Source organism: Balaenoptera musculus, chromosome 16, assembly GCF_009873245.2.
Source record: "Balaenoptera musculus isolate JJ_BM4_2016_0621 chromosome 16, mBalMus1.pri.v3, whole genome shotgun sequence".
NCBI lineage: Eukaryota > Metazoa > Chordata > Mammalia > Artiodactyla > Balaenopteridae > Balaenoptera > Balaenoptera musculus.
Genome location: NC_045800.1, coordinates 58,157,951 through 58,179,440, shown reverse-complemented (window position 1 = coordinate 58,179,440; position 21,490 = coordinate 58,157,951). Strand labels below are relative to the sequence as shown.

The 21,490-nt window shown below is 41.8% G+C and overlaps 1 protein-coding gene across 5 annotated transcripts in view; it reads right to left on the bottom strand.

Annotated features, from left to right (window-relative positions):
* KCNMA1 (potassium calcium-activated channel subfamily M alpha 1) overlaps positions 1-21,490 on the bottom strand; it is a 745,231-nt gene that overhangs the window by 37,270 nt on the left and 686,471 nt on the right. For all 5 annotated transcript variants that reach the window (XM_036829453.1, XM_036829449.1, XM_036829450.1 and 2 more), the window contains one exon: positions 3,010-3,123. In XM_036829453.1, the coding sequence (XP_036685348.1) occupies positions 3,010-3,123 (114 nt within the window). The remainder of the gene's footprint in view (positions 1-3,009; positions 3,124-21,490) is intronic.

Below are 21,490 nucleotides of genomic sequence, written 5' to 3'. Positions count from 1 at the left end.
CGTACACATGGACACTGCCTAAAGGAAGTGTCGGTTACCTCTTCTCATGACGATGGGGAGGGTTTGGTAGACTTGACAGGTGACTGGAGAACGTCAGCCGGCTAGGGATTCGAGTCTTTGGGAAAGAACTCCAAGGCAGGAGCCAGGGTTCTGGGTTACCTAGTCTCAAAGGGAGAGCAGCCGGTGTCACCCGAAACCTATTTCACGGGACGGTAATTATGTGGGTGCTAAGAGGTGATGAAAACAGTCACCCCAAAATGTTTGTGATCAAATACAACTGGGAAACAGGTTAAATAGCTTGAAACAGATTTCCTTCTTGTGGAACTTCTAGGAAGCCTGGACCCACTAACATCAACTGGGACTCCCCAGGTGCGTGAAGACTGGAATATACCATGCAGTTTAAAAAACTTGTTTGACCTTGCGCCATCTGTGTTTTTTAAAAGGCATTTTACTGGCCTAGTGTAATGCAGAAGACGTCTCAGAACATGTAGGTAAACAGTAAATATTTGTGGGGATAGGGGGAGGTGAGGTGGTCAGAGGATGATGGTCTGAGTGCTAAAGGCAGTATGACGAGTAGGAAAGTTGGGCTTACGGCAGAAGATGAGGGTGATGTGAACACATGGAAGGTTCTCTGAGCCCATAAAAGAAATCTGGTGGGGGACGAAGGCTTCAGGAGACTCAATTATGCTAACTGAATACTTGAATTGTTGCCTCGGACTGGGGGCGCCATGCTTTTTCTTTTCTACTAGTCACAAATAAAGATATCCCAGTTAGCTGGCAGCGCATGACTTCCAAATAGACAAAGAAATTCCTGGCAGTGGTGATACTGAAGTGCTGCTGAAGTTTTCTGAGACAGAGATGTTTGGATGAATTTTCCCACCAGAAGTCTGGGCCACACAAGCTCCCTGGGTCCCTCGCCACCCTAAGGTTCTGAGAAGAGCAATCCAGAAGCCTACGCTTTTAGCCAACTTCTCTAAACATGAAAAAGACACCTGTCCTACTGTTGGAAACAGAAAATAGTGTGACAGTCCTTGACCTGAGGGAATCTGTCCTGATAAACAGCTACATCGACAATAATGCTGGGCTGAATGGTGGACAATTTATTCCTTTGTTTCCAGACACCTGGCAAGCAAGATTACTGTGTTAAAAGCCTGCTCTATTATTTTGAAATATATTTTGGGGCCAAGAAAATGGCATGTTAGTTTCATTTGTGAGCTATTTGAAGGCAGACACTCCCTACCTCTCGATCTACCCTCCACCGAGCAGTGCTTGCTTTCTCTATTTAGGAGATCAGTCCCCAGTTCTGAGACCTGCTGCTGATGGGTGCTTTTCATAGAGTTATTAACCAAATCATGGGGAATCGTGCAAGAGCCTGACAAATGCCATCACGACCACAGGCCTTCATCTTCTAGATGAGTCTGCCCCGAATCTCCCAGAGAGGGCTCTGGGCCAGCGGAGTGGGGGGTCAGAGTGCAGGGCTGGGGCTTGGTGGCCGCTAACCTCATCCTTTGCATCCTTTCTTAAGACCTGGCTTTAGTAAGAAAGGGTCCCCTATGAGCTGGCTGCTTTTATGGCTTCAGAACCAGAGCTTCTGAGAAAGGGCTGAGTAGGAAAAAAAAAAAAAAAAAGGCAAATAAAGTCAGAATAAAGGAAAATAAACAGCTGGAGGGAAGGCACCGTCTTAGGTTTCTTATCTTAAAATTTTTATATTTCTCCTTTGACTTCCTCTGAGAGCTGTGAAGACATGTCAGTCAAACTGACAGTGTGTTGGAAGAGGAATAGAAGGGAGAAGGTGGGAGGGGGAGCAGGGGGACACATGGAAGAAAAAAAAAAAAAAAAAAAAGGCCCAAGCCAAAGAAAATGAATTAGAGCAAAGATGCTTTGGAAACAACTGCCAGGTCAGATGGGTGTGATCAAAGGTTTACTGATGCTGTGTGGGGAAAAAATCATTAAGGAAGGCCAGAACAAGACAGTCGATTCCAACCAGAGCCACAAATAAAACACATTCAAAGCAGTGCCATGGGGTAGCCTTTCGTTACAGCCGGTGAAATAAAAAACAAGCTGATGATAGTTGGAAACACGAACCACAAAACAAAAGGAGATACTGATGTGAAAGAAAACAGTGCTTCTTACCCAGTTCAGTTATCATTAGAATGTGCGTCCCACTGTTTTTTTCCTGATTGACAGATACCAAAGGCAACTTGCCAGGTTTAGCTAATGGGATACAGCAGTTAAGGGTTGGGGAAAGGGAGTGGAGGAAAGTACAGAAAAAGAAAAGAGTGAGGGAATAACAGAGGAGACATTCTAAAGTAAAGGGACCCAGGACCACAGGTAGTTAGTGTTTATCTTCGGGGGAAGAGACCACGCAGCAGTTTTGCAAATTCACAAATAGTAGCAGGGAGTGCCATGGCCAGGTTAAAAGCTGGATCCCACTGGCCAATGATCATGGCCCTCAAAACCCCATCATTTTTTGGACCAGAGCGGCAGTCACTGAAAATGGCCTTTAGCTGAAAAGTTCAACTAGAATACATGAAATGTAAAATGATCACATATTAGCCCAATGATGAACTTTCATAGTTTTCGTAGAACTTTCTAAGCAGTTCTCAAAATGGGGTTGGCTTAGACCTGAGGCTTTGTACCTCCAGGGAGGGACCTTCCACAGATGCTTCCAATGAGAATCACTGGAAAAAATCCTTGGACCATACCTTTCCTCCCTTCCTCCCGCTTCCCTAATGTATGACCCAATCTCAAACCCTTCATCTCAGGCTCCTTTGAAAACAATGACCAGCATAAGGAAACTATCTATTCACCTCAGAGGAAAGATAGATCGGTTTTCCCTTGGGTCATCTGTCATATTTCTACCCATACCCTTCTCCAATCTCCCCCCAGACAAACCCCATTAGAGCCTAGCACACTGAAAGAGCTAAGACTCAGGCCAACCTCTTTGTATCCTGCATGGTCGGAAGAGAGGACCAGAAAAATCCACCCAAAGCTGACATTCACTCCTACCTAGTTCAGTGATGATGGGGATGTTGACCCCAGTTGTGATGGAGGGCTGGCGTAACATCCCATGTACTGGGCTGTTATCCGGAGAGGATCTGTCCATTCCTGGAGGTGTGAACCCTAGTGGGAAGGAAAGAGAGGAAGAAGAAAAATCAGAAATGTGGAAAATTTGGAAATGATGAAAGCATAGTATATATACACAATAAAAAAGTAACATATGCATTATTTACAAGTCAAAAATAAATATCCTATTTATTAAATAAATATCCTATTCCCAGGATAAACTCTGATGAGTTGTTTTCAGAAGAACGAAGCAGGAGACCAAACCATTATAAAAAATTCTAACTCACTTTGACAGTTCCCTAAAAACCAGTCTTTCCACCAATTATTGATCTTGCTCACAGATTTTTGTTCCCTTCCCCCTTCAGGCACACATGAGGATTGTACCTCTGTGCCTCCTTGAAGTTAGATATGACCACGTGACACAGGAAATGCCCTGGCCCATGAAAAGCAAACAGAACAAGGCATATCATCACTTCTGGTACAAGTATTTGACTTGCCATCTCTCTTCCCAGGCTGTGGCAACAGTGGGAACACAGGTTACTATGGAGATGAAGGCTGGGCAGCAGCCCTGGACAGCAGCCCAGACACACAAAGCATTCTGAGTGAAAAATCAATCTCTGTTGCTTTAAGCCACTGAGACTTGTTTTGTTGTTGTTTGTGTTGTTTTTGTTACCACAGCATAACCTAACCTATCCTGACTGCTATCTTAAACCAATTGATTACTTATTCTCTTGCCAGTGAGGGACTTAAACCTGGGCCTTTGACAGGGTTCTGGCCAAGGGGAAGTGGGAGGAAATCCGTCTGGGGGCTTGAGGAGATGTTTCCTTGCTCTTAAAAAATATCACATGGGAGGAGATTCTCTTTTGATCCACTGGACATTGCTTTTGCGTCTGTAGTACCTGGAACTGTAGCAGCCGTCTTGTAACTAGGATGGGCGCCAGCTGAGGACAAAGCCAACTTAATGAATTGGCTGAAGTGAATGATAAAAAGACTGAATGATAGGAAGAACTGCCCTTAGTTCCTGAATTAACCAGCCCTAGAATCAAAACCAATTGATCTCAGGATTTCTTACTACATGAGATTTTATACATTTATAAGTGAGATTATAATATAAAATGTAGTAACGAGCTTTTATATATATTATACACATAATAATGAGATTATATATAATGTCTATGTTTATGTATATTTATGTACTTTGTACTATGTATTAAATATTTATGTATATATATACACAATATATGTACAACTATATATTTATATATATATGTATGTGTGTGTATGTGTGTGTGTGTGTATTTATTTTCCCCCCTTTTGTTTAAGCCAAACTGAGGAGTTTTCTTTACTTGCAGCTGAAATCATCCTAACTGCTGCATATGCCACCTGCTTATAGTGGACCCTTGAACTTCCCAGTGTGCTTAACTCAGACTCCATAAGGTAGATGTGGGCACAGTAAACTGGAGAGTAGCCTACTTGGTGCTGACTTTTGCAGTGTGGGCTTCTTTGGGTCTCAGACCCAAATCTCAATACATATTAGAATGAGCTTGGCCCAACCATATTTTCAAGTTTTCAAGTGAGAAAGCATCCCAGCTAGGCCAAATGGCTGCCTCTTTAAGGAGGTACATAGCCGTATAAACATGATACATTTATTTTCTTCATACATTCTTCTGGTGAAAATTAATTTTGCCACGTGGCAAGTGGCACCGCCAGCTCCACACTGGTCGCCATGCCCAACTGCCTTCCCCACCTTATAAAACAGGCAGACAGAAGTTCACGTTCTCTTTGTTTTCTCCTCTTTGCCCATGGTGGATGGCTACCTGGGCTTATCAATGGATTAGGGAATTACTGATACAGAACAAATTTCCGAAGATTGTGTGACCAGATTAGTGACTCTCTCTGGTAATGCGACAAGACTGGGTTGTTTCTGGCATGAAGGTATGTGTGAATCTTTATCTACCAGGAATGAAATGACAGGTGTTCATAATTGCCTGTTGCTTTGGAAGTACATCATGCATGAAATGCCAGAAAAATATAAACGAGTTTTCCTGTTTTCTGCTCCCCTGTGTATAAATTTCATCGGAGTGTCATATTTTCAGAAAGAAAAAAAAAGTTTTATTTACCATTCACTCCCTGATTGCACTTAATTTTATTCTTTATACTGATACCCTGTGCACAGGGTAAGTAACTTTGAATGACAGTATAGTGCCCCTCTTTCTAAACTTTGGAATGTGTGTTTTTCAGCCAACCATGTAACCAAGAACACGCAGTTGAAATGCTTGCTGTTTTCTTCCCCTGGAATAGTGAAGGGGGAAAACTAAACTGTTTTCATCAGAAGTTTCATTCAAAAGCATGAAAAACTGCAAGTGACAGCTGTGCAGATTCAGTGGATGTGACGTTTTTGAATTTCTTCAACTTGACAAGTAAACACCTTAAATCGGTAATGCTATATGCATAATACATGGCCTGTATTTTGACATCCATCATCAAATGCTGACTTGAGAAAATACGGGTTTGTACGTCAAGGACTAGCACCCATAAAACAGGTAAAAATGCAGGTCACACGACATTAGGAAAACTGTATTTCATTACAGAACCGGCAACAAACCAAAGCATCCTTTTATTTTATCTTATTTAAAGATTCCGTTTTCAGCTGTGAAAAGACTCAATTCCTTTGCATGAAACCTTCATTTAGAAATGACATGCTTGCCTCATAGGCCTCTTTCATTTTGCTTTCATATTCCATTTTCCCCTTCAGTCGCCAAGCCTGGTTCCATTAGCATCTGCAACTGACAAACTATGGTGGATGTCCAAAGACATCTCTCCGTTAAACGCCTTTCTCTCTCCTACACAGGACCCCAAGAACGGGGAGATTTTGTTGGAAAGAAAACTTCAGCAATGATAATGTCACTTTTTATTTTGCTACTTTTATAGCCACACATTTTTATAAGCAAAGGCAAAGATAACAGAAATAGATTTTATCTTTTTTTTGCCCTTCCTGAAGAGTTGGGTTATTAAAGAGGAACAGAATTGATTAGCATTGTTTCATTCTTAGAAATCCTATAATGGGAAACTTGTGGCTTGAAATGGCAGAGCAGACCCAGATTCCCGATGTGGCCTTGGAAAGAACAGAAAATCAGGCACCTTCCTTCCGAAGAGAAGAGGCAATCCAGCCTTTGGTGCCATTTGACGGCATCTACCCCATTCACCATAGCAGCTGTTAATAAAGGGGCAGGTCTAAATGGTACCCGGGTCCCTGATGGTCTTGCTCCCCATCCCTTTGTTAGCTGCAGTGGGTACATCTTTGGTTGAATTGTAAGTCCCTCTACATAAAGCACCGCTTCAGTTTTGCATGTGAAAGCGCTGGCACATGGAATATCCTCCAGGGACCCTGATCTACAGCTAGAGGATAGTGAAACTGGGAAACGCTCCTTCCGTTAGTTGAACTAACACGCGGGAAGTTAATTTTAGAAACAACCACTTATTTTGCCAGAAGAGATGATGAAGAATGTTGGCATTGGAGAGATGGAATCAGAAGTTCTCAATCAGGAAAAGATTCAAGTTTAATTAACTACAACCCAAGCTCTTACCAAGATGGCCTCCTGGTTCTTTAGATGTATTCCGTTTCCGCTCTGTTGAGCATGGACATGGGAGGCAAGTTCTGGGCTAAAGATAACTTTAAAGACTGCCTGAACTCCTTACACTGAAAACCCCTCCCCATTTCAATCTTCAGGGGCAGATAGGATGGGCTTACTTTACTTGTTCTATTCCTTTGGCATCAGGCAGAAATGGGCCCAACATTGCCCCCTGCCAAGCACGCTCACTCCATATGCTGCAGGAGAACTTTAGGTCAAAGACTGGGTTTTCTATTTCTTTAAACATCCCAGGTTGTCTACAAAATGCCTGGCCCACAGAGAAGAAACGGAGTGGAATAGCTAAGAGCATGTGCTTTGGAGTCAGATGTCTTAGGTTTAAATTCTGGCTCATCTACTTATAAGCCACACAACCATGAGCATAGCACAGACTCTCCAAACCTCTGTTTCTTTGTCTGTAAGCTGGAATTACCTACTATACAGGGCAGTTGTGAGAATAAAATGAAATAGTATAGTTAAAACATTTAGTACAATGCCTGGTATAAAGAAAAAATACTTTAAAATGTTGACTACCAACGTTAATATTTTACTCAGTACACAATAAATATTCTGGCTAGGAATAGCATCCACTGCCTCCCCCTTCCCTATGGATAAAGACCTGAGGTAGCTTTTGGTAGAGTTTTTTAAAAGAATTTTCACATAGAGAAAAATCCTGGAAAATTAATGGGAAGGCAATAGCAGTGTGGATATATTTTGGTAGAAATAATCAGGCCAATCCAGTGATAAAAATACAGCCTAAAATATTTAAGGACGGAGTATTTTGGATATTGGATGGCTAGGATTTTCTTTAGGTATGTTGAAAAACTGGTGTCCAGTCTTCATGAAAGAAAGGTTCTTAATGCCTTATAGCAACTGCAGACTCTCTGGAGTCTTCTGTTTTCTAAACCTAATTTCCCACTTCCTTTAATTATTTAAGGACATAATCTTTCTTCTTTTGTTTCTCGGGCTTTTGAAACAGTTTTCGCTGCTCTCTATATTCTTTTCCAGAATTTGTGCTCTCAACCATCACCACTGTTGGGTTCAGCTGAACAAAATCTGTAGTATCTGATTTTCTTTTTTATGATTGGTTATCCAATGGCAGGCAGCACTTGGCCTGTGTCAGGGAAGTTACTGGAAGGTTAAGTGACCTATAGTTAAATTTGACAAGGGCATTTCAGTTTGGATGGCTTCACATGAAAGAATTTAACACAAACACTTGACCTATTCCTAAGAAGTTCAAGGAGAAGAGGCTCGGGAATAACAAGATCACTAAGGTTTCATTTTTTAAAGTAATTGTTTTGGGTACCTGCTGCATGCATGCATACAGACGTAGCATCCAAGGAGCACCTGTGGTTACAAGCAAAGAGAGGCTGTGACTCAGATAAGATCTACCAGAGGGCATGCCTAGAAAAGGGTTCCAGGGTAATGTAGTTGTGAGTGCATTTAAAAATGGGAAAGACTCAATGTCATGGTCTTTGTGGAACTCAAAGCAAAGGCAAGAACGTTCTGGATCTAGATTGACTAACGTAATTTTGAGAGTGAAGAAGTCAGGCTTAAGTAGAACCTTAAGCAAAAAATAGTAAAATCCAACATTTACTGAGTGCTCAGCATGTACTAAAATCTGCGCATGCTTTAACTTTAGTTCATACAGCCATCCTATGTAGACACTGCTATGTTACAGAGGAGGAAATTGAAGCACAGCAGAGTTAAGCAACTTGACCCAGCGCATACATTTAGGAATGAGCAGATCTAGATCTCAGCCCAGGTAAACTGGCTTCAGAGCCTCCTCTAAGTCACCATGGCATATTCCTTCTTATTACGTGCCAAAGCTGCGCTAAGGGTTTTTTCACGGGCCACCTCATTTATTCCTCATAACAGCCCTGTAAGTACAGGAACTGCTAATATTACCATTTTGTTGATGAAGAAAATAAGATTCAGAGCAGTCAAATAACTTCCTCCAACACCGCAGTTGGTAAGTGGCAGATCTGGGGGGCTCCAGCCAGACAGTCTGACTTCAGAGCCCAAGGATTACCGTGCTCCATGCTGCCTTCCCTCCGTGTGTGATGGTCTCTCTTTCTCATGTGCTGAGCTTGGCAGGCAAGTTTGAGGCCTGAGCCAGTCTTACTCTTTTATTGTTTTCACTTTTAAACAATAGCAGATAACAGCTGGGACCCACTGTAGTTATGCTTAACTTGCTTTGGTATGGTAGCATGCACAACTCAGTATATATGATAAATGCTTTATTACAGTATTTTTCCGTGGGGGAAAACACAAAGTACTTTCTAAATCTTCCCTAGTTAAATCCCCAAGCTTTTCCAGGGAGAGAGGGAGATGGAAATTCTTATAAATCACCTCCCCTAAAATAGATGGAGAAATGAAGGTAAGTGCCTCCCCACCCCCATAGATTTAACATAAAGGAATTGGTTCAAATGGTGGGGCAAATTATCTTTTATTGTGTGCATATAAATGATGGTTAGAAATCCATATGCTACGTTAAACGAGGGAAATAAATTAGGCAGAGTCATCTAGGTTTGCTGAGACAGGTATTCAATATGAAGTTGTAAAAGGGAAAGATCACCGTTAAAAATGATCTATAAAGGCATGTTAAAATCAAGAGACACATCTCATATTACATCATCTAGGAGATGAATTAAATTTCCTGTTAACGCCAGGAAAAAAAAAAAAAACTCAAAGCCAAATGTCAGATGAAGTGAAGATCAATAAAAATATTTTGATAAGTAAATGCAACAATGCTACTTAACACATGATTGGCAACTGCTGAAACATAAATTATCCAAATTTCCCATTGCTGCTTATGGGAAAATTATGCAGATTAGAACTTGATTAGGCTTATATCATGAGACTCAATTTGGACTTTTAATCTATTAAGCTCCAATAAATGAGGCATCTGAATAGCTCCCCTGAGCAAGTACAGTAATAGCCACAGCAGTCATTTTTTGCAGTATGTATTCCAACAAATTCTTCAGCAGCTGAAGTAAAGAAAATTCCAGGTACAGAAGCATGATTGCTTTCTAACTTGTAGGGGGAAAAATCCACGTGCCCAGGCTTGATTTGGGAAATAGATTTTTTAGAAAAGTCTGCAAGAGAAATCCGGCCAAGGGAAAACCTCAGTTGAACCTTGTAATAGTTTTTCATAGTAGTTTTCAGTGGCTTTCCACAAAGTTGGAGTCCTGAGTCATGAGAGCCAGGAGCTGACCAGTGTTGACTCAATAAAAAATGATTATTTATCAAGGCAGAAACTTCTCCTGCCCAAAGGCTACTCTAACTGAGCACTTTCCACTTAGGAGCTGGAAGTGGTGCCAGCCCCCAACAGGTTGCTGGAGGTCAATGCTGGGAAAGGTGGGGCAGGGAACACCCTTGCCAATTTCAACTGTGTTATCTGCTTTATTCCAGGTAACTCATGAGCTTGGAGCTGATCATTGATTGTTCTCTACCCAGAGCCTAAAGACAGAGCTTAGAAATTACATTAATAGACAGTTCTGAGAAACCTAAACTATATCATTTGGGTCTCTTTTTGCCTCTTTACCAATCACTCTGTTAGGGATGCAAGAACTTTGGAAATCTTCTAATAATTACCTCCCTTTTACAGATGAAGAAACTGAGGCTCAGAGCAGCGAAGTTACTGTGTCTAAGGTTGCAGATCAGTTGGTGGCGGAGCCAGGATAGTTGATTCTGTAGTTACGTGCTCCCCTTCAACCTCTTCTCTACATGAGGAACCCATTCCCAGTGTTTGGTGGGGGGTAGGGGAGGTGGGTAACCCTGACCTCACAGGGCCAACAATATGGATCCCCATCATCCTGGACACATGGCTGGTTTAGAGATCCACTTGTCCTCCAAGCTGGGGCCAATCTGTGTTCTCCCCAAGACCTGATGAAAACGATGCTAAAGATGCTTTCAGAACCACAAGGATGTAAGTACGGGGCTGCTGGTAAGCATTTAGCTCACCAGGGGACAAATGAAAACAGGGCAAATGAATCAAGAGGTAAAGAGAATGAGACAGAGCTCTGACATCACTCAGGCCCCTGGGCTCAAATGTGCCTAAAGCCAGAGACACCCCAGTTGTACGACTTCCTCTTTATTTAAGGCTTTGGGGTTGGATTTCTATCACTTGCAACCAAAATGCCCAAATAGTATAGTAACTGAGAAAAATCTCTGTTCTTTTCTTGGTAAAATGGCTCATGCACGTCTGAGTTTCTACTGAAACAAGTGACTATATCTTCATTCAAGGTTTCTTGTTCACTTCCAGTGACCAGGGACGAGACCTGGGTCAATTTCTTTATTTACAATAAGTAACATTGATATTTTTAACAGTACTCTTTTCTAGAGACTGTATTTAATGAAAGCGTTGGGAAGCTGCATAAGGTACTTCATCTTTTTTAGAGTTTCTGTTCTGGGTCTAAATTAAACCAAAGCAAACTAAACCAACCAACTAACAACCAATCAATCAACCAAAGTTCTCTATAGCTATTTGTCCATTAAGTTTCATAAGATATAGTCAGCACTTAGACAAGTCTCACACACATGAAACAAATATGTTTGCAAGAGTTGTCTCTCCACAAAAACAGGTACATACTATTATGTATGATCCATTTTGAGGGGTAAAATATTGATATCTGCAGAAACAAGACTAATGTTAACTTTCTTATGTCCGAATGCTAAGATTATAAGGAATGCATATTTGTCTTCTTTTTGTTTATACATAGTTGCTAAATTTTCTAAAAGAAACATATTTCATTTGTGCAAGGAGAAGAAAATTTAGCAAAATTATAAATGAATAAAAGAAAAGAGCCTGAAACCTCGCAACTTCACGTCATCTTCATGGGTTGAGAACAGCTGGTTGACACGGTGGAGGGACTCACGCTGACGAGCTGTAACAACCCTAAAGGTCATTTTGACCTACATGAATTTGGGGAAACTGAGATTCTGGGATAGAAGTGACCAAAAGTTACAGATTAAGGAGCTTTAGAAGAACAGAGCAAAACAGAGTTTTCAGGGTTCCCAGTTCTCTACCATTTCAACTTCCTACAATGTTGTAAGAGCCACTCAATCTCAGAGCAAAGGATGCTGAGAGCTTACATGGGTCCAAAGAGCCCATGGAAACCCACAATGCTCTGTGCATACAGCTGAGGGGAGGAACAGTCAGAGCTGGTTTCCAGCACAGAAGGGTGGCATTTGCTGATTCCCATCCCTACTCCCACCAAGTCTTACCCACTTCAGATATGCTGTCCCCTCCCTTCTCCCCCAACTCAGTTCCTGCCCCTCCTTCACCACCTCCAGGAAGCCTGCCTTGACTAACTTTTCTCCCCCCCCATGTAGTTACTTCACAAAGATATCTTTGCTGCACTTTTCCCTTCCCCTTTATTCACTATTTTAAACTGTAAGAATTACTACTGATTATGTACCAATTACTACCTAATGTTTAAATGTTTCTAAAGCATCTTTAATGTTCTCTTTTCTTTTCTTCATACCTATTGGATGCTTCATTTCAATACGGCATGAACTACATCAGCCTTTCCTTTACTACTATTACCACTTCTTAATTCCTGTCCTGGACCCTCCCTCTTTGCTGCCACCAGAGAGTACAAAGGCTGTTTTGCCACTAATATAGAAACTTCTTCATGCTGGATCACATTTCCAGTAAACTAGAGGCATACTATGCCAGGGAAAAGGTAGAAGTACACATTGCAAGACAGCAATACGAAGTGGATACTAATAAAACACACAGAAACCCTAATGCTGCCAAGACTATATACCATTTTGTTTCCATTACATCAATTTTTTCTCCCCCTTTTGTAAGCATTAATCAAAGAAATGCAAAGAGCTCATTAAAGTGATAGATTGACTGAAAATGTAACCACCTTTACATTATAAACAGTTTCTTTATGTTCTCAGTGTTATGGGCTTTGCTTTTCAGCATTTGTCATGTACTTCGAATGTCCTTTTACATTTAAAACACCAAATGCCAAATGGGCCCCAGTTGTTTGGTTTAGTACAAACCAATGGCCAGCGTAGCAAAAATCAGAGCTAGGAAATCACAAGCAAACTAAAACACCCATATCTTAAGTGCACAGAAAATTAAGTAGCTGTAAAAGACGGATTTGCCAAGTGGTCCAAGGCATTGCCCTGCAATTCAGGAAGAGCAGAATCCCATCACTAACAACTCTCAGCCAGCTGTCTCTGACAGGTTCTACAGACAGGATGCCTGGACCGAGATAATGGCTGACGTTCCAAACATTTGATGGTCTTTTAAAAGAAAGCACTGTAAATGTTTTCTTTGAAGTTTGAAAGGCTTTCCTGCATATATGATGCTGGCAGATGAATATGTAACTGGAATCTTGGATTTTGAGAGTCAGGCATTCCCCACACACATAGAACTTCACTAAAGAAGAGGCCGATTGGTGCTAGTTTGATTTTGAACATCTCTTGTTTACACCATGATCAATATCCTTTGACCACATCCTGAAATGAGCCATAACATCGTGATTAAGAACAGGAATTCTGCAGCTAGACTGCCTGAGTTGAGTGCTGCCTCCTTGGGTTCCTAGTTTTATGATCTGGGGCGATGTACTTAAATTCTGTGTCTTAGTCTCCTCACCTATAAAATAGAGTAATATGTCATGAAGATTAAATGAGTTAAATAATACAGATAAACTGCTTATAACAGTGCCTGGCACAGAGTAAGCACTTTATAAGTACTAACTTATTTTTACATTTTGACATCAGCTGCTGCTGATGTCAATGATAGACTGGTAATGCTGGCAGAAAAACAGAGAATCCAAAGACACGGGTTTTAGCTCCAGGTCATCCCCTAACTCCCTGTGACAATTTAGATTCAATGTCTTACCCAAACTTGGTTTGCCCATCTGTAAAACTGAGGCACGTAAGGCAATGTCCCAATGACTTCTGGCTCTCAAAAACGTGTCATCCTAATTCTGGGGCACTGTAGTATAATATTGGAATCATGATAACTCTGGGTTTGATCACTCAATATTCAGGAATGCCCGCAGTCATTCCTGGGGTCATCGTTTTAAGAACTGAAAGGCAGGAGCCCTCCCTTCCAGTATCACAGCACATAGTTCACAACAAAAAACACACCAGTATAGGCATACGAGAGACACGCACTAAATGCACCGCACCATGACAACCACGCAGCGTGCACATTACAACTCTGAGCGTGAGACAATATCCTGTCTCAGGAGTAGTCCATAAGCTATAATCCTCCCTCCAGGAGCCCACCATCCAATCCACTCGCTAACAGACAATCCAGTTTCATCTCCTGCCGTGTGATCAGAGTCATGGCAACTGCTCCTGTCCTCAGTTTCTTCACCTGTAAAATGGGGATGACTCTAAAGTTCCTTTCAGCTCTAAAGTTTATGTCTCTTTCACAACCCTAAATTTTAATAATAAACTCATACAGAACAAACGAGCAAGGAGAAGCAAGAGGGCCTCTTTTCAGAGGCCCTCACAAGCTGTAGTGCAGATCCTGCCTTTCAATTCTGTTTTATACCTTTGCCTGGAGAATGAAATTTCAGCGCCCAAACCAATGAGAAGGATGTACTTTCTCCAAAGTTGCTATAATGGCCAAAAAGGCCATAAATAACCATTTATTAAACAAACAGTATGGGCTGAAGGAAGAGAAACTGCCACAATTAGGCCCCTGGGGCCTGCAGGCACGGTACATAACAGTGGGACTCGCTTATAATCTTGGCAATATGTTATCAGTTGTTCCATTTTCTTGAAGTTATCTTCATAATCAAGATGCTATCCCCGCCATTGTGGGCTTTAGAACTATTTTTAATTTTAATTTAAAGAGCAATTAAAGAAAGACAATGGATATGCGGGATAATAAAGTAAGTGATTAGCAGCATGCAAATGACAGAGGCTTAATGATAATATGGTTCTAGTCTCCAAAGGGCTTGTCGAGAGAAAGCCCTTTCCACATGTGGTTGTTCAGCTAATGTGTCTCAACCCACAATTACAACATTGCTGACACCATTAACCAGTGAAACAACATCATTTCGAGAAATCCTTGTTGTCTCATTAAAATAGAAAGGGTCAGGTAATTTACCAGCGTTGTATGTCTAGTTTTGTTGTTGGTAATTAGCAAACATTACCCAGCATGGACTCCCGCTGGGAGCTGGAGAAACTTTGTGAAATATTAAAGAGGAAAGTCTTCATATTTCACTGGAAAACTGAAAAGAGGTGCAGTAATAGTCTCCCTGTCACTTATTTGCAGTTAGGAAAAGGAAGGAGCAAGTTGGGACTCTTTAACTTAGGGAGAAATGTTCAGAATGCATTGGGAAGGCACTATCCAAACCAATAATACCCTGAATTGGGCTGTATACTGGCCAGCAGGGTCTGTGTCCCTGTTTCTGAAAGGGGGTGGGGAGGAAGGGAAAATTGCAAACTACATCTTTATTGTTCTTACTTAAGTTCTCTGAATTAATCTCCTTGAAATAGAGGAAAGGGGCTATAAAAAGTTTTCTCTCTGGAACGCTTTAATGATTTAAATAAGCGCCAGAATTGTTTATTCAGAAAGTTATTTATATATAGTTTTAAATGTAGAGATGGAGGAAACATATCCCAGGGCCCTGACTTCCTGCCTCCTTGCTTCCTAATGAAAGCCTCTATAGATATTGGAACTGAGACTCCCACCCGAAACGCCAGCCAACACTTGGTGTGTTGTCAGGAAGCAGAATGGTATCTTATTCCTTAAATGGAACTTTTGGAAGATGAAACGCATTCCAATAAATTTGAACAGAAAATTATGAATTCATTAAACTACTTTGGTATCTTGAGCTATATATAATATTTATATTCCGACTACCGTAAAATATGCTTTAATATCTTTAGGCAACTATAAGGACTTAAATATTTATAAAATGGCTAAAGATAAAGTATGGCCCTCTTATTCCTACATACAGATGATGTAAGGCATGCAATCAAAGACAATAACACTCTCTGCCCATTCATCATCTTAAAGGAGCCGATCAACACGCCATCCCTCGTGCGCCATCTACATAAGAGTTGTTGCCGACACAGGCAACTCCAGAGGAGTTTGAGCCTTAAAAACTACCTAGAGTGCTATACTTCACAGAAAACAGGGCTTTCTGAAAATGGAGACAAAACAATAAATTTGCAGGCAAAACAGCTCTAAGACGGGCTTCAAACTACTGCTGTATTTATCTCTGGGACATTTGGGAATGGTAGGCATTTTGATTTAATATTTCATAACATAGAGGCAATTGCTTCCTTGCGTGGTATATAATTAATGTTCATAAAAAGGAGGGTTTAAAAAAATTCTTCAGTATCCTAAATATAAATAAATAAATAATAAATAAGTAAGAGACGCACCTGGGCTTCCTTTAGAAATGTGGAACAGCCTCATATAACCCAATAAAAAGAAAGCCACTGTGAATTTATAATCACCTGAGGACCTATTAAAAGTAGGTTTATAGATTAAGTGTGAAACTTCAACCCTGACATTCTCATAATTTACTGTCCTTCCTTGTCATTAGAACCAGGGTTTGATTGATTTTCAAAATTTTTCCATTTCCTATGCCAATTAGGCCTTCTGAGACCTACCTGCCCCCACCTCTCTTGATCTCTCCCATGCACACTCCCCTGGTTTATTTCCTCTGCTCTTTCTGGATTGAGATGGTGTAAGGCTGGGGAACATGTAGACGTTCTTGAGTCAAAGGTCATTTCTCATATATACAGCATTTTCATAATGTCCATTATACACCATCCAAAATTCCTAGAAATCACCCTTAGGAGGCTGCCAGTCTGTGGAGATTTAAGCTTAGTGAGTCCACAGCCCTGATATGAGGCTCACAGATGGTTACCTTTGGAAAAGAAGAGCCTAGGCCTGTGCTTCTCAACTTCGATTGCACCTTGGAATCCCTGATGCCTGCACCCGATGCCCAGAGTCTGATTTATTTGCTCTGGGATGCGGCCTGGGCATGGCAGGATTCAAAAGTTCCCCAGTTGATTATAATGTGCAACTTAGGTGGAAAGCCACTGGTCTAGGTAAACTTCTTGAATGTGTATGCAAATATTTCTGCATACACCTATGGGGAGGTAGGAGAGGGACAGAGAGAAGATGCGTCATTTTACTAGGTATTTAAAAGGATCCAAAACCCCTCTCCCAATAAAGAACAAATCATTCCCAGGGCCTCAGGCTGAGGGCCAAAATTACTTTTTTTGAGGGAAAAAGAGGTAAAGGAGGGAGGCCAGGTGCCACCTACCATCTAGCTGGAGCAGCGTGAGCCCCACTCAGCCAGTAGCAACTCTGGATTGATGTCATTTCACCCAAATGTCAGGACTCCTGCCATAACCAAGTGCCACAGAGCAGATGTGCGTGAGGTCTTCTGTCACTGAGCCGAGGCCTCGCCTTTCTGCTTCCTAGAAAGCTCCACTGAGTGGTACCACACTGGCCTGTCTACAGAGGGAGAATCCCAGTGGCCACTGTCAATCTGTCCCCATCCTTCCTCAACACTCTGTCGGCTTTTGTTAAGTCTCCCTCACCTGGATTGCTCACCTCCCAAAGGTGTCTTGGTTTCCACTACCATCTACTTCCCATGCGTACCTAATGACAAGCAGAATCAACAAGAATTCTGGCTGCTGGGTACAAATGGCTAACCCTAACTTGTTCACTGTTATTTTGGGGGACCGAATGAAAGAAAATGGTAAAACTATCCAATATTAATAACAAAAAAGCTAACGTTGCTTGACCTCTAACTACACCCTAGGTAATAAGTGCTTTACATCCATCCACTCAGGGCTGCCATGTATGGTTACGAAGGTCAGACACTGAACAATAGCTCATCAAAGTGGGCATCACTCATACCATGGAATGATATATTTGCATATTTATTACAATGTTTTTTTCCTAGCAGATGGTAGAAAAGCATACTGTTGAAACATAATCAGTATATTATGAGAATTCTTCAACAGATGGAAGTAAAGTATCTCAAAGAAAGGAGTGACTTTTTCTGACTCACGTAAAGGTACCATACAGACTAGAAAAAGCCCTATATCTCATTTATATCTCACAGAAGTTTGATGAGCCAGGTACAATTAGTATCCTCAGTGAGAAAACGGAGGCACAGAGAGGTTAAATAATTTGCCCAGGCCTAGTAGGTAGCAGAGCTGCATTCAAACCCGAGCTTTCAGTTCTAGAGCCCTCACACACCATGATTAACCTGACTGCAAAATGCGATTTCTAAAGCCCTCCATGTTTTATAAAACAAACCTGTAGTCATCAGCTCCTTGGATTCACACACCATCCCTCAGGATATTTAGGTGGGGCTACTCTAACAAACCCCATTTCAGGGATGAAGAAATGAAATCAGAGGGTTTATCCAAAGTCAAATACCCCATGACTAACGTTAAGTAGGATTGAAAACTTTATCCCTTGACCCTAAACGATGGTGTCATCCCTCTGACAGCCCCACTTGTGATTCACCATCATTAAGCAGAGCAACAAAACCCATCTGATTAATTGCCCCCACCCAGGTGATACAGCGCAATTCGCCAGCCCATGGCTGAGAGAAGTGTCCATCTCCACGTGGCCAGGGAAGTGCTGAGGAACCATTCCAAGCCCCCTAGAGCAGAAAGCAGAGATGTTTTCTGTACATTATTGAACTCTGAAGGTCTCAATGCTATAGCCTCCTCAGGCCTTGGGCTGGTACTGTGCAATATACCTGTGACGAGGCCGGTAAAATGTTGAGGATCAGGAGCTATTAGCAAAGGTTAAGGGACTGGGATGATTTGCACTAGAGAATTCTTGGACAAGTCTGACCATGGCTCCTACTGACAACTTCAGCGTCTTCCATCTTTGGGACCCTTGCCCAGTACCCAGCTATCAAATGAATGGAGAGTGACTGAAGCCTGGAAGGAAAGGATGTGGTATTTAATAAAGGAACCGAACTGCTTTATCTCATTTGAGGGCAAACTAAGACAGAGCAGACTGCAAACAACAGATATGGGGATGAAACCATTTATTTGCTCACTCCACTAACCCCTACTAAGCATCTACTAGGTGTGAGGTGCTATGCTAAGCATTTAAGTATATTTCTGACAGTTGGTGGGAGCGGGAAGGTCAGCAAGATGACAGAAAAGGCCATTCTTTGAGGGTCTATCCAAGTTAACAGTGACCTCACCTACAATCATTTCCTTTGACACCCTGAGATCCTTAAGTCCCTCAGCAATGTCATTAGTAGACACATAGCCAAGTGCCTGTCATGAATAAACTTGGCCTTTCCTGCTTGTGTGGCCTTCCTCACTCTGCCCCAGCCCTTTCCATCTGCCTGTAGCCCCTTTACTTACAATAATCATACCTATTTTCAAATTCAACTCCACTTACTCTGGAGCTACCCCCACCTCTGGACCACTGCAGCTCAAAGCAAATTCTGCCTTCTTATAACACACTGTGTGGTGACATCCATGTGGCACTTAAGAATATCCAGTAGTAATTCTTTACAGGAGATATGTGATAAGACACTCCAGGACTACTATACTGCTTTTCCAGAACTGGGGGAATAATTTCCTCCAGAATTCCATTAAGTATAACCACTCATACCCTTAAATATTCTATCAATCCAGAATTATAGTCATTTATAAATCAGTTGGCTTCTTTGCAGGGCCATTTTTTTTAAAAGGGAAATAAAGGTTTTAGGACTTCACATGAGTTTTCACCTATAAAAGGAAGGGTAAAGACAAAAATACACTGGCTGGTCTGTAAGCTCATTTGCTGGCTTGAGGCATGCGTGCTATCTTCATAGCATATGGATCACATTCATGCCTCAGCAAATTACAAATGACTCACACCATGCATTTTGCAAGGTACTCTGGAATGTTCCAGATCCCATATCGTTAAATATGTGCATTCAACTTGTGCCATATGACTTATTTTACACATCTGTGTCACTTCTGCCTATCGATGTCCTTAGTGTCATGATGGCATGGACCATGGAAAGAGCAGGGACTAACCTCAGGCAACTTTCCTAAACTGACGCTCAGGAAAAGAGCTGTTGGATCCTTATCTGGAATCTCATCAGGGGCCTCAGAGAGTCTGTGGGATGACAAGATTTCTTTCACCTTCCTCTGCTTATACAACCGCACTTTCCTCCCACAGGACAATTTATCTGCACCATTTTTCTGAGCATAACATACAGCCTGAACTCCTAGGCTTTGAGGGCTAGAGTGGTCTGTTCATTCTCTGTCTTCCATGGAAACTTCCACCTGGAAAGTGGGATGAGGAGATAAAACCTGGGAATATTTTATAAGTTTCTGAACAAAAGAAAGCGATATCTGGGTCTCAAAGTTTCCACCCTCTTTTTGGCAGCTCCAAAATCAAGTCTATACTAACAGGGGGAGAAAAAGCTCAAGCAGTTATACTGTTCACAGAGGCAGCTAAGCAAAACTCTTCTCCCAGCTCTGCTGTTGTTTGCCTGGTTGTCCTAGCAATGAAGTCAGGGACCAAGAGGATCCTAGTGTCTCTGACTGCTGGGGTGGGGAGGGTAAAGGACCCACAAAACAGAGATGCCCAGAGACAAAAATATTCAAAACAAAGTCAGCCCTTGACTGCAAGAAGCAGTTTGGGAGTCTGGCATGCCTTGAGAGCTTTCCTTTCACTGAACGTTTGTCCCCAGGGATGCTTCCATGACCCTGAAAAGCAGATGTATAGATTCAGGCCCGTTTTCATCAGAATAACACTTGTTCTCTTTTATGCGGCAGACTGATGTAGTGAGAAAAGCACAAGGCTTTGGAATCAGACAGTTTGGGGATCTGAGCTAAGAGACTTTGGACAAGTTGCTGAATTTTTCTGAGCCTCAGTTTTCTCATCTGTAAAATGGAGATAAATGACCTCTGCCTGAGTAGCTTATCGGGGAGATTAAATGAAATATTGTCTATGAATGTGCCTGGTTCATGACTCACCTGAAGAAAAAGGGGGAATTATAATTTTTTAAAAGGAGCCTTAACTAGGCACATGAGCTTTGAGTAGCAGAGCAGCTCATGAAAGCCTGACGCTGGGACAATGAGCTCAGTCCCACCCCAACTCCAGCCCACATCTGTTTTCTGTCTCTGAAGCTCAGATTTCCTCTCACTGCAGTTGTCCCAAGCTGGGCACAGCAGAAGTGAATTCTGCTAAGCAGGCCATTGGAAGGAATAGGTGATGTTGTCCGTTTTTACTTTCTCTTCCCCAATCCACTCCCCTGGTTAGACCTCCATTTACGGAGGGCCTAAAAACCTCCATGGGTACAGAAAGTAGCCCTCACTCCTCAGTCTCTTGTTACAGCTATTGTCGTGGCGGTGGTTGCTTCTCCTTGTTTCCTTCACTGGGAATCTATTGCCAGACTAGTAGATGGCAGTCGTCAAAGCATCTCTCATGTGGTGAAATATGCTGTGTAGGAAAAAATCTCCCAAGTTGAAGTCATTTAGAAAACGGCTGCAATGGCTGCTTTGCTGAAATACAGCTACCTCACTGTGCTCAGATCCGCCTCATGATGTCTGCAGAAGAAATGGAACAGGGCAGACCCCTTTCTGTACCTGAGACCCGCTCGGAGCCCTAAGCCAGATTTTCTTTATTGTTTAGTAAGCTCTTTTAATGAAATGTACTCCTCTTATTATAGAGGACTGAAAATAAGATCTAAATCACAAACCAATAAAAGAAAGTTATTGGGCTGGGTATCTAAAGTTACTACCTAGAGGCTACTCCAGTGTGGTACTTATAAATCTCTAAACAGTTAAGTATAATTGTCTTTCTGGTT